The 13,231-nt window shown below is 37.4% G+C and overlaps 3 protein-coding genes across 3 annotated transcripts; 1 reads left to right on the top strand and 2 right to left on the bottom strand.

The window, feature by feature from the left end:
• Nucleotides 1–3,230: 3,230 nt before the first annotated feature.
• On the bottom strand, nucleotides 3,231–4,146 carry LOC306753372 (interferon a3-like; the record flags this gene model as incomplete). Its single annotated transcript, XM_079237241.1, has 5 exons — nucleotides 3,231–3,323; nucleotides 3,424–3,504; nucleotides 3,641–3,790; nucleotides 3,970–4,050; nucleotides 4,141–4,146. 5 exons carry the CDS (start codon nucleotides 4,144–4,146, stop codon nucleotides 3,231–3,233), a joined length of 411 nt encoding a protein of 136 aa, XP_079093367.1.
• A 2,530-nt stretch (nucleotides 4,147–6,676) lies between these two features.
• Nucleotides 6,677–7,681, top strand: LOC306753371 (interferon a3-like; the record flags this gene model as incomplete). Its single annotated transcript, XM_079237240.1, has 4 exons — nucleotides 6,677–6,682; nucleotides 7,122–7,271; nucleotides 7,408–7,488; nucleotides 7,589–7,681. The coding sequence occupies 4 exons, from the start codon at nucleotides 6,677–6,679 to the stop codon at nucleotides 7,679–7,681; spliced, it is 330 nt and encodes a 109-aa protein (XP_079093366.1).
• Nucleotides 7,682–10,394: 2,713 nt separating this feature from the next.
• LOC306753370 (interferon a3-like) lies at nucleotides 10,395–11,439 on the bottom strand (the record flags this gene model as incomplete). Its single annotated transcript, XM_079237239.1, has 5 exons — nucleotides 10,395–10,487; nucleotides 10,588–10,668; nucleotides 10,805–10,954; nucleotides 11,137–11,217; nucleotides 11,308–11,439. 5 exons carry the CDS (start codon nucleotides 11,437–11,439, stop codon nucleotides 10,395–10,397), a joined length of 537 nt encoding a protein of 178 aa, XP_079093365.1.
• Nucleotides 11,440–13,231: the final 1,792 nt, after the last annotated feature.

Below are 13,231 nucleotides of genomic sequence, written 5' to 3'. Positions count from 1 at the left end.
CCACTCAGGCTAACTGAGACCACGCTAATTCTGACAGCTAAGTGAAGAGTGCCCTCGCTATAGACGCCCATCTCACTAGACCGTGTCTGACCTGTTTCCACAGGACTGATCTCCACAGTAGCAGAGTGCTCTCGCTTGGCTTACTGCTAGGACACCAGTAATTACCGCTACCATACTAGAGAGGAGCGTGTCCTCGCTCATTCTCACTTACTGTTCCCTGCCTCTTCTCTAGCAGTCAGCAGAGCGCCCCGCTCAGACTGATTTAGTAATCCACATTGATTTGTGGGGCGGTATCACCTCAGACTCGTGGTTAGGTTTAACCCTGCCGGCTGTGGGACCTTTATGGCCCCTCCAGCCTGAAAACGGCCATGACCTTTGCCCCTTGTCTTGGCCTCGAGCACCTGAGGGAGGGTCTTTCGGAGTACCCGTGCATGAACTGCGGCATCATGCCTTGCACATTAAGGGCCGCTAGATTGGTCGTGGTGGAGGTTGACCTCCCCCGTCAGAGCAGCCGAATCCAGCCCATATAACCTACCAGTTTCAAACACTGGCTCACTGGAGTCCAGAGGAGACCGGTTCACATCTGTCAACTTGAAGGATGCCTATGTTCAGGTTCCGGTTATGCCTCACCACAGACGGTTCCTTCATTTGGCCTTCCAAGGCCGTTATTTTTGGTTCAGGGTGCTTCCGTTCGGACTCTCCCTCTACCCACAAGTATTCACAGGGTGTGTCGCTGTCCTTCCCCCCCCTGTAATTACAAAGCGCGAAGATACTGCCATACCTGGACGATTGGCTGATCTGTGCGCAATCTCGATTTCAGGCTGCACAGAACACTGCTCGCCTTCTTTCTTATGTGGCCCAGTGGGGTCTCAGGGTGACACAGGGAAGAGCTCTCTGAGCCCTTCTCAGAGCATAACCTTCACCAGTGTTGCTCTGGATGCAGCCACTATGAGAGGGCAACTGCCCGCCCCCTCTTCTGAGGGGGTGGGCAAATTGGCCGCGGCCTTAGCTGTTGTTTCTCTGGACTTGCTGTCACTGCACAGCCTCGGCTTGTGCCACAGGCACAGGACAGTGGAGGTGTCATATAATTGCCTTATCGCTCTATCCCCGTGGAGATAGAAAGCATACCTGTCAAGGTGTATTCCCATTGGCGTAGTTCCATCCCGTCGGGGAGTTGTCACAACAGATGCCTACCCTTCAGGGCTGTGTGGCAGAGCAGGACTGCTCGGGGGAAGTGGTCCGCTCAAAACCTTGTTGATCATGTCAATGTCCTGAAGCTTCGGGCCGTGCACCGAGCGCTCAAACATTTCCTGCCATACTTGAGAGGAAAACATGTACTTGTTCGGGCGGACAACACCTTGACCGTGTTCCTCATCACCAGGTCTGCAAAGCTGCTACGGGTGTGCTCCCTCTACCCTGAGGGTGTACCTAGCTGCTATTTCATGGCAGCTTGCTAAAGCCGAAAATGACACGGTCATGAGCCACAGGCTGGTATCCCTCTTCTTAAAAGGGGGCTCAGCGACTGCGCCCTCCGAGCACCCCGAAGGCTCCTTCGTGCAAAGACTGTTTTTCTCCTTGCCATCCCTTCGGCATGCGAGTAGGGGAGATACACGCCCTGTTGGTGAGTGAATCCTGTCTGAGGTGGAACTCAGATGACTCGGGTGCCACACTGTGGCCTAATGCAGCGTTTTTTCCCAGAGGTGCTGGCACCCTCGTATCTCAACCAGCCTATCCAACTTGGACAGTTTGACCCCACCATTGGGAGAGGGAAGGTCAGAGCTTCTGTCCCCGGTGCGGGCCCTCGGAACATATGTCGAAGCCACCGCATGCATGCAGCGGTTGGACCAGTTATTTGTCTGTTATGATGGACCTAAGAAGGGCTGTGCCCTTTCTAAACAGCGCCTGTCCCACTTGATAGTGGAGGCCATTGCCTGTGCATACAGAGCGAACGGCCGTGCTCTGCCTTCCGGTGTAAGGGGCCATTCGTCAAGGGCAACCCTGAGAGGCGTGCCCGTGGAGGATATATGTGCTGCAGCCTGATGGGCATCACCCAGCACATTCAACAGATACTGAACGTTGCCACCCCTCACCCACTGGGTGTGGTTCTTGGTCCAGATCCCTCTGCTTGAGCCATGCGATATAGTTCCCGTGGGATTCCTCGTGACTCTGTTGATATAAATCATCCAGTGTTAAGCACTGCCTCTGGTGGTCAGGATGGATGAAATAGAACAAAAGTTATGAAGGTAACTACGGTTCTATGAATCCTGGATGACTGGATGAGTGACCAGAGTTCTTGGTCACTCAGAATCTCGTGATCTCGCGAGAAGATTACGCACGACTGATTTCAGGATGACGCTGGAACTTATACCCGACTGGGGGTCATCCGAGGTCACAGGTGACTTTATTATAAATACTTGACCTGCACATGCGCGAGAAGATATCCAGTGTTAAGCACTGCCTCTGGCGGTCATCCAGGATTCATAGAACCGTAGTTACCTCCGTAACTTTCTTTATAAATGATGCTGATTTGAAGTTTAAAGAACAAAGACGCCGACATTTGAGACAGATTCATTATTTACTGTAAAAAAAGTGAGATTTTAAAAGTTTAAAGTTGTACTGATACAATTACTTATCATATTACTCTCCAGTTTAAATTCTCTGACCTGATGATTTTATATCAGTTCCATCTTGTACTGAGAATAATTAATAAATAAACATGTCTTCATGTCTTCATGTTGTTTGATTGAACGCATTAAAAAGAAACATGCACATCCCTTTTGCTAATGTGACGGGAATAACAACAGTCAACAAGTCCACATACTGGATGAAATAAAAGATTTATTGACTGTGAAATAAGAAGGAAAAAATGTTGCTCCAAAATCAACAAAGACACAATCCATAAATACATAAACAACTCAATAATTAAATAAATAAATATGTAATAAATAAAGAATTTGAAAAATAAAGAATTTAATAAATAAATTGTCAATTAAATAAATACTTAAAACTTTTTTTAAATACAGTTCACAAATAAGCACATGAATAAATAAATAAGTTAAGAAAGAAACAAATAAATGTATATTTTTATCAATACAAATGTAGTAAAAAATCCCATGAATGAATACGTTAATACAATAATAAATACGTTAATATATGGATACATAAATAAATAAATAAATAGACTGCATGTCAGCACATAAATGAGCATCTTGGTGTGAGATGAACAGGTTTTAGTTGAGGAGAGATGAAGCCAGCTGGTCTGCTCTCATCAGATGGGTTTTCATTTCCTTCCTGATCAGCTCCCAGGATTCAACACTGTGGCCCTACAGACACAAGAATGTCATCATTATTAAAACATGATCAATACTGAGAGATAGGTATATTGATTGATATATTTATTGATAGACAGAAGGACAGACTTACCTTTTGCTCCAGGATGTGTGAGAGTCTCTTGAAATACATCTGCAGCTTCTTGTTCTTCTTCTTGTGGCCGTGACTCTTAATCTAAATTCATTAGAGGAAAATAAATGTTTAAAGATACATTTATTATGCTTTATGTATTATTTATTATCCATATTTCACCTGGCTTGTATTCATACAGAGACCTAATTAAATGTTACATGAAGTTGTCTCTACTTACACAGGAGTGAAGGCCGTCGGCCTGCTGGGTTACAACTATGAGAAAGTGGTCCACTGTGCTCTCCTCCCATGATGCATTGCTGTGGTCCTCCTCAAACAGGGCAGCCACCTCCTCCAGAATCTGAACCGTGAAGATGAGTTTGTCCACAGCCTGGAAGAAGAAGAGCAATTAAGTTACAACAGGAACAGATTCAGGACACTTTTCACATGAAAAAAAGAGATGACACAAGATAAACTTTTCAGTGGAAACTATTTGTTGCATAAAAGGAGATGAAATCTAACCACATGTTTAACCTTTGATGTTTACTACAAAGGTTGAGGATGACTTACTGATGCTTTGGACGCCTGGTTGTATAGACGATGAGGGAAGTCCACTTCAGCATCCTCAGTGGTGTTAGTGGAGTTATGAGCCTGCATCACACACAAACACACATTATGAAGTAAACAGAAGAAAACAAAACTCATTTGATGACTTTAAAGAACATCCAAAAGAAGACTCACCATCATCTCTATGAGATCCAAAGAGATTCTACTGTGCTGTCTGAATTTATGCTCCATCCATCTGCAGCTCAGCGAGGAGGCTGAACTGAACAGACTGAGAGACAGGAGCACCAACAACATCCTGCTGAGCATTTTGATCGAGCTGCTAATTCCCTTTGTGTGGAGCGAAGAGTGGATTCTCTGGGGAGAGTTGTTCTGTTGGAGCAGAGCTGCAGCGCATCTTTTATCCTGCAGAGCACCTTTTCATTTTCCAAACGCACCTGAAGCGGCTCTTCACGCGGTCAAAGCTCCACCTGCGTGATGATCATGGCAGCCACACATTTCGGATTCTAATTGACTTCCTAATGAAAACATTTCCCCATGAAAAACATGAACAAATATCACAGTAATGATATAAATGAGCTTTAAACCAGTAACATATATAGTGGTATTAACACATCTGAACAATATCTCTCAAGTGTGTTTATTTTACACATTATTTAAATAGACCTTGTGGTTGCAGACATACAGCTTTTTTTATTTTGGGTATGCATATTTTACCCAATAAAAAAATAGGATCGTTTTTAAGAGGTTAAAAACATATGAAATGCATGTTATAGTATACCTGAAAAATATAAAAAGACAAACGAAACTCATTTTTAAAATAGTATAATTGTTTAATTTTCGATATTGTAAATTATGTTTTTGGGGCCAAACAACTACAACTATGTTTACAATAATGATATTATAATGATGTGAGGCTGTTATAACATTCATGTTTCCATTCCTCTTTCTCGGTTTGCAGGTTAAATTCCCCCTAAAGCTTGCACGCTCTCAAAAACAACAACAATCGTTCTTTAATTATTGTTAATTCCTTTCGGATTCCTAATAATCAATTATCAATAGGTGTATCAATACCTGGTTGTGTCCACTCGGGTTCATACAACGGAAGTTCCCGTCCAGAGAAGTGAAAGCGGCTCCGTGCTGCGGCCCGCGCTGTGACGCGCGTGCACATGAGTCGTCAGTGACATTTCACGTTGTTTTACCAAGAATAAGAACATGGCGGCTTTGAACGTGAGAACAGAGAAGGGGATTCTGCCTCACAGGAATCACGGAATCAATATTAATCATCACTTTGTTCTATTAGTATTATTCGGCCTGTAATCTTAACTAAATGACATAATGTTTATGTACTGCGTTTCAGGAGAGTTGATACAATATATGCAACACATTTACAGCCATTCTGTACATTAGTTTTGTTTTAAACAGTGGAAAGTCTTATATAGACTTACAGAAAACATTCAACTGTATTCTACTCTTATTATAATAATATGTGAATATAAAGTGATGGAACTAAAAACACTGCAGAAGATGAACGTTGTGTTTGTGATACTGTGTCCACCTCGTGATGAAAGATTAAGAGATCAATACATTGAAGAAAGCTGACTCAGCAGATTGTGTTTGCTGCTGTAACATTTTATTCGTGTGACACAAATAAAAAACAAAAACATATTAAATGTGCTGAGAGAAATATATGTTTTATTGACCACAATATGAGAAATATACAAAATGTCAAAAAAAGTATGTTGATCAACACAAATATCATCAATAAATAAATATATAACTCATTAATTAAATCAATAAATACATGCATACATTTAGAAATGCAATCAAATAATGAACACTGTGATGTTCATGTTGCAGCGTGAGAACCTCACATATGACGTCACAGAGGCCGCAGCCACTTCCGCTTTCACTTTAGAGAAACGCTTTCAAATCCACTGTGTGAATCATTAATGATAATTGTTATTAACATAAAATAATAACAACACCAAATAAAGAATAATCGTCTTTTTACACGTGCTTTTCATCAGATAATTGAATTAAAACTAAATAAATACATAACATTGTTTCAAATATCCAAAATACAAAACGAGTAAAATTAAATATTTAAAATAACAATTGGCTAATTAAGACGGATTTAAAACCGAATCAGTAAAACAAATTTAATACAAAATAAATAATAATTGTGTGTGTGCGTTGCTTAAAAAGTCGCCATAAATATTCTCATTTTAATAACAAAATATTCCTATCGGACAAATCTGTGTTGATGATAAACAGTGAGCTCTGTTTACGCTTTTATTGTACTATATGAATGTTGTGCATTACTGTATTATGATTACATATTAAATGCAACATTATCTTCATAACTCTTTAATTAGGATGTCAATTAGAATCCGAAATGTGTGGCTGCCGTGATCATCACGCAGGTGGAGCTTTGACCGCGTGAAGAGCCGCTTCAGGTGCGTTTGGAAAATGAAAAGGTGCTCTGCAGGATAAAAGATGCGCTGCAGCTCTGCTCCAACAGAACAACTCTCCCCAGAGAATCCACTCTTCGCTCCACACAAAGGGAATTAGCAGCTCGATCAAAATGCTCAGCAGGATGTTGTTGGTGCTCCTGTCTCTCAGTCTGTTCAGTTCAGCCTCCTCGCTGAGCTGCAGATGGATGGAGCATAAATTCAGACAGCACAGTAATAAGTCTTTGGATCTCATAGAGATGATGGTGAGTCTTCTTTTGGATGTTCTTTAAAGTCACTGCATGAGTTTATTTGTCTGTTTACTTCAAAATGTGTGTGTGTGTGTGTGTGTGTGTGTGTGTGTGTGTGTGTGTGTGTGTGTGTGTGTGTGTGTGTGTGTGTGTGTGCGTGTGTGTGTGTGTGTGTGTGTGTGTGTGTGTGATGCAGGCTCATAACTCCACTAACACCACTGAGGATGCTGAAGTGAAATTCCCTCATCATCTTTACAAAGAGGCGTCCAAAGCATCAGTAAGTCATCCTCAACCTTTGTAGTAAACATCAAAGATTAAACATGTGGTTAGATTTCATCTCCTTTTATGCAACAAATAGTTTCCACTGAAAAGTTTATCTTGTGTCATCTCTTTTTTTCATGTGAAAAGTGTCCTGAATTTGTTCGGAATTTAATTGCTCTTCTTCTTCTTCCAGACTGTGGACAAACTCATCTTCACGGTTCAGATTCTGGAGGAGGTGGCTGCCCTGTTTGAGGAGGACCACAGCAATGCATCATGGGAGGAGAGCACAGTGGACCACTTTCTCATAGTTGTAACCAAGCAGGCCGACGGCCTTCACTCCTGTGTAAGTAGAGACAACTTCATGTAACATTTAATTAGGTCTCTGTATGAATACAAGCCAGGTGAAATATGGATAATAAATAATACATAAAGCATAATAAATGTATCTTTAAACATTTATTTTCCTCTAATGAATTTAGATTAAGAGCCACGGCCACAAGAAGAAGAACAAGAAGCTGCAGATGTATTTCAAGAGACTCTCACAATTCCTGGAGCAAAAGGTAAGTCTGTCCTTCTGTCTATCAATAAATATATCAATCAATATACCTATCTCTCAGTATTGATCATGTTTTAATAATGATGACATTCTTGTGTCTGTAGGGCCACAGTGTTGAATCCTGGGAGCTGATCAGGAAGGAAATGAAAACCCATCTGATGAGAGCAGACCAGCTGGCTTCATCTCTCCTCAACTAAAACCTGTTCATCTCACACCAAGATGCTCATTTATGTGCTGACATGCAGTCTATTTATTCATTTATCTATGTATTAACATATTTATTATTGTATTCACTTATTCATTCATGGGATTTTTTATTACACTTTCATTGATAAAAATATGTATTTCTTTGTTCCTTTCTTAACTTGCTTATTTATTCATATTTGTGAACTGTATTTTTATTTTATTTCATTTTTTTAAGTATTTATTTAATTGACAATGTATTTATTAAATTCTTTATTTTTCTAATTCTTTATTTATTACATATTTCTTCAATTATTGAGTTGTTTGTGTATTTATTGATCGTGTCTTTGTTGATTTTGGATCAACATTGTTTCCCTCTTATTTCAAAGTCAATAAATCTTTTATTTCATCCAGTATGTGGACTTGTTGACTGTTTTCATTCAGATTAGTCAGATTATTGAATTAATCTATTTATTTATCTATTTATTGCTTATTTAAGTCTTGAGTGTATTTATTGATCAGTTGATAATCTGCACAACCAGAATTTTTATCAATTAATATGTTGTTGATCAACATATTTATTTATTTAAGTTTTTTATGTATTTATTTATTAATTTTTTAACTTGTTAAAGACAATAAAAAGCACTTTCTCCAGCAAATGAAAAACACTTTTATTTTATCAAACAACAAGCACACACTGTAACATTTAAATAAAATAGATATCAAACACTATATTTATAAACGAAAAAAAGCCTCTTGAAGCACCACACATGTCGGCTATCGAGTATGAATTCATGAATTCTTTTTCAAATCCCACTTTATTAATTCACTTCAGTGTCACTGAAAAGCATAAAGTCAACATAATTTACAACAAAATTTGCACATTTATAAACAAGTTGTAGGAAAAATGACAAATATCCTCTTTTAAAGGGAGAGATCATATTTGTTTGGGGGGTTCATTATTTCATCAACTTATTCATATTTATTTTTTCCTTTATTAACTTATATATTCATTCATAAGATCATTTGCTAATGTTATTATTGTTATTTGGTATTTCAATAATGTACTTATTTATTTGATCATTTATTTATTAAATTCTTAATTTTTCTAATTCTTAATTTCTTAACATAGTTCTATATTTAATTATTGAGTTGTTTGTGTATTTATTGATCATGTATTGTATTGTTGATTTTTGAGCAAAATTTTTTCTTGTTATGTTATAATCAATAAAAAGTATATTTCATCCAGTGTATGTGGACTTATTGACTGTTTTTATTCCCGTCACATGAACAAAACATAACTCTTTCTTTTTAAAGGGTAATCAACACATAACTTAAGTGTGTAGATTAATATCTATTGATCCCGGAGAGAAATGCACAAATTACCCTGCAGAAAGCAAAATTAAGTTCATCTTTAGCTCCACTTAAACAACAATAAAGTGAAGAACACATTACTTTAATGCTTCACTAAGTATAATAAAATAAATATAACTTTGAAATGAGACGTTCGGGAGTGCTTTTACTTTTGGTACTTAGCACCATAATTATATGTTGATGCTAATTCCTTTTGTATTTTTACTATATTCTGAATACAGGACTTTTACTTTCGTGTAAACTGAGTATTTCTGCTGTATTACTTTTGTTAAGTAAAAGTACTTCTCCCACCATAGTAATATGTATCGGCTCTAAGTTTTCAGACTTTACATATTGTGATGTCGTCTCTTAAATATAATTTTGATTCAGTTCTTTCTTTTTTTGGAATAAAATGTGTATTTTCAGTTTTCAGTAGCAGATTTTATACTCTCAACTTTCACTCTTTTTTTAATCTTTTTTTTCGGGTTCAAATCTTTTTTTTCGGATTCAAATCTTTTTTGCAAATGAACAAAACTTTTGACCTACATTTGGTTCCATAAATAATCATCATCTTACATCAAACAGAAGATTTATTCCCACAGGTCAGATTAACATCTCAGTAGCATGTGTTGTTGTGTTGTTGTGTCAGATTAGAGTTAGAAATGATGCCGATTCAAAGTTTAAAGAATAAAGAGGCCGACATCTGAGATTCAATCATTATTTGGTTTAAAAAAACTGAGATTTTAAAAGTTTAAAGTTATACTTGTACACTCATATTACTCTCCAGTTTAAATTATCTGACCTGATGATTTCATATCAGTTCTTCAGTATGTGTAAGTGAGAAGTATTAAGAAAGAAACATGTCTTCCTGCATGTTTGATGTTTGATTTAACTCATTAAAATGAAAGATTACCATCCCTTTTGTTTATGTGACGGGAATAAAGTCATCAAGTCCACATATACTGGATGAAATATATTTTTTATTGACTTTGAAATAAGAGGGAAACATTGTTTCTCCAAAATCAACAAAGACACAAACATGATCAATAAATACACAAACAACTCAATAATTAAATAAAGAAATATGTCATGAATAATTGCAAAAATAAATAATGAGATAAATAAATGATAATTTAAATAAATACTTTAATTAATAAATAACCAAATAAAAATAATACAGTTCACATATAAGCTCATGAATACATAAAAAAGTTAATAAAGGAACAAATAAATAAATATCAATAAATAATCAAATAAAAAAATCCCATGAATGAATAAGTTAATACAATATACATACGTTAATAAATGGATGAATAAACAAATAGACTGCATGTCAGCACATAAATGAGCATCTTGGTGTGAGATGAACAGGTTTTAGTTGAGGAGAGATGAAGCCAGCTGGTCTGCTCTCATCAGATGGGTTTTCATTTCCTTCCTAATCAGCTCCCAGGATGCAACACTGTGGCCCTACAGACACAAGAATATCATCATTATTAAAACATGATCAATACTGAGAGATAGGTATATTGATTGATATATTTATTGATAGACAGAAGGACAGACTTACCTTTTGCTCCAGGATGTGTGAGAGTCTCTTGAAATACATCTGCAGCTTCTTGTTCTTCTTCTTGTGGCCGTGGCTCTTAATCTAAATTCATTAGAGGAAAATGAATGTTTAAAGATACATTTATTATGCTTTATGTATTATTTGTCATCCATATTTCACCTGTCTTGTATTCATACAGAGACCTAATTAAATGTTACATGAAGTTGTCTCTACTTACACAGGAGTGAAGGCCGTCGGCCTGCTGGGTTACAACTATGAGAAAGTGGTCCACTGTGCTCTCCTCCCATGATGCATTGCTGTGGTCCTTCTCAAACAGGGCAGCCACCTCCTCCAGAATCTGAACCGTGAAGATGAGTTTGTCCTCAGCCTGGAAGAAGAAGAAGAGCAATTAAGTTACAACAGGAACAGATTCATTGCACTTTTCACATGAAAAAAAGAGATGACACAAGATAAACTTTTCAGTGGAAACTATTTGTTGCATAAAAGGAGATGAAATCTAACCACATGTTTAACCTTTGATGTTTACTACAAAGGTTGAGGATGACTTACTGATGCTTTGGACGCCTGGTTGTATAGACGATGAGGGAACTCCACTTCAGCATCCTCAGTGGTGTTAGTGGAGTTATGAGCCTGCATCACACACAAACACACATTATGAAGTAAACAGAAGAAAACAAAACTCATTTGATGACTTTAAAGAACATCCAAAAGAAGACTCACCATCATCTCTATGAGATCCAAAGAGATTCTACTGTGCTGTCTGAATTTATGCTCCATCCATCTGCAGCTCAGCGAGGAGGCTGAACTGAACAGACTGAGAGACAGGAGCACCAACAACATCCTGCTGAGCATTTTGATCGAGCTGCTAATTCCCTTTGTGTGGAGCGAAGAGTGGATTCTCTGGGGAGAGTTGTTCTGTTGGAGCAGAGCTGCAGCGCATCTTTTATCCTGCAGAGCACCTTTTCATTTTCCAAACGCACCTGGAGCGGCTCTTCACGCGGTCAAAGCTCCACCTGCGTGATGATCATGGCAGCCACACATTTCGGATTCCAGCGGCCTAATGAAATGTTTATGTCACACTCGCTTTCAATTAACCAGAATACTGCATTACCACACACAAGCAGAAACACAGCTCACTATTTGTCATCACCGATAGGAAACATTTTGGAAGTAACGTGAGAATATTTGTGTGACTTTTGATTCAACGCAGACACAACATGTGTTCATATTGAATGGAATTAATGTCGCTGATTCTGTTTTAAATTCCCTTTATTAAGCCAATGATTAATTAAAATATGTTAGTGCGCTTGTTTTGTATTTTGTATTATTATAAAGTAATATTCGGAAATGGAAATAACGTGTTAAAAAAAGATTATTATTTATTTGTTGTTGTTGTTGGTATTTTGTTTTGATAACATTGATCAATAATGATTAACACTGTGAATTGGATCGCGCCGTGTCCATAAACCTAACAAGAAAGTACTTTCCGAAAGTGAAAGCGACGTGCTGCGGCCTGCGTTACGCAACATGCGACGTTCTCACGCTGCAATCTGAAAATCACAGCACACGTCATGACGTTTCTGAAGGAGAATTTCAAGATAACAAAAGATAGATAAACTTTATTGTTCTCCAGAGGGGGAATTCAAGTGTTTTCTTTGGCATTTCGTCAAATGATATTGTTGGAATGCATTTTCCTTTTATTGTTCTTGTTCAGGTGCATGCCATGTGTAGTTGTATTAAACACATCAATAATTAGGTTTTAATAACTTTTGTTGTATATGTCCATACTTTTTTTTTTGTCCCTTTAAAGTAAATATAATAAGCAAATAGGTACGTAACAAACCTTTTTTTCTTATGCATATTTGTCTTTTCATTTTATTTTAAGTACGAAATTCTGTTGAGTTTGTGGACATTTTAGATGCATTTTAGATTAGGAAAAGCCTTTAATGTGTGGAAATCCCAGTTTTGCAACAGCACAAGTCAGAAATAAGTACAGACACATAGAGAGAACTAAAATGTACATATACAAAATTCATATATTATACATTAATATATATAAAATGGAAGTAAACTAAATAAAAATACTCTTTATAAAAGAAATTAAACCCATGACTACCACAATGTTATCTTGATTTTAATAATAAAGGATTTGTTTTCATCACATTATTACACACAATAGAAAGTATATTGCTTCTTGTTTTAGTTTTGAGTTTTGACAAACGGTACACTTGCACACATGCAACAATTTTATGATTCACATTCACCGACAGTCGTAAAAGTTTCAAATAATCCAAATCAGAGATTTAATCCATAACTGCACTTTGACACTCCCTGTTGAACCATCTGGTGACCACATATTAGTTCTGTGCCACTGTATTTTCAGACTACAGTTGTGCAATCTATTCTTCTCCACAAGGGACAACCAATGGCCAGGATCCAAATCAATCTGTTCAAATTGTACCTCGTTTAAGTCTCCTCATTATACAGTTTATATTTTCTTTCATTTTTAAAACAGTGTATAAGTGTGGGGAGACAGTGGTTGAGTAACTTGACAGTTTACAAGCTGTGGAGTATGTGGTTAAATCTTCTTGGAGCTGTGTTGTCAGTCTAACAGGAACTCACTGGGAACATAAAGTCCTCACAT

Source organism: Taurulus bubalis (assembly GCF_910589615.1).
Source record: "Taurulus bubalis genome assembly, chromosome: 2".
Classification (NCBI taxonomy): domain Eukaryota; kingdom Metazoa; phylum Chordata; class Actinopteri; order Perciformes; family Cottidae; genus Taurulus; species Taurulus bubalis.
Note: the sequence above shows the minus strand (reverse complement) of the source record. Positions and strands in the feature narration are given on the sequence as shown.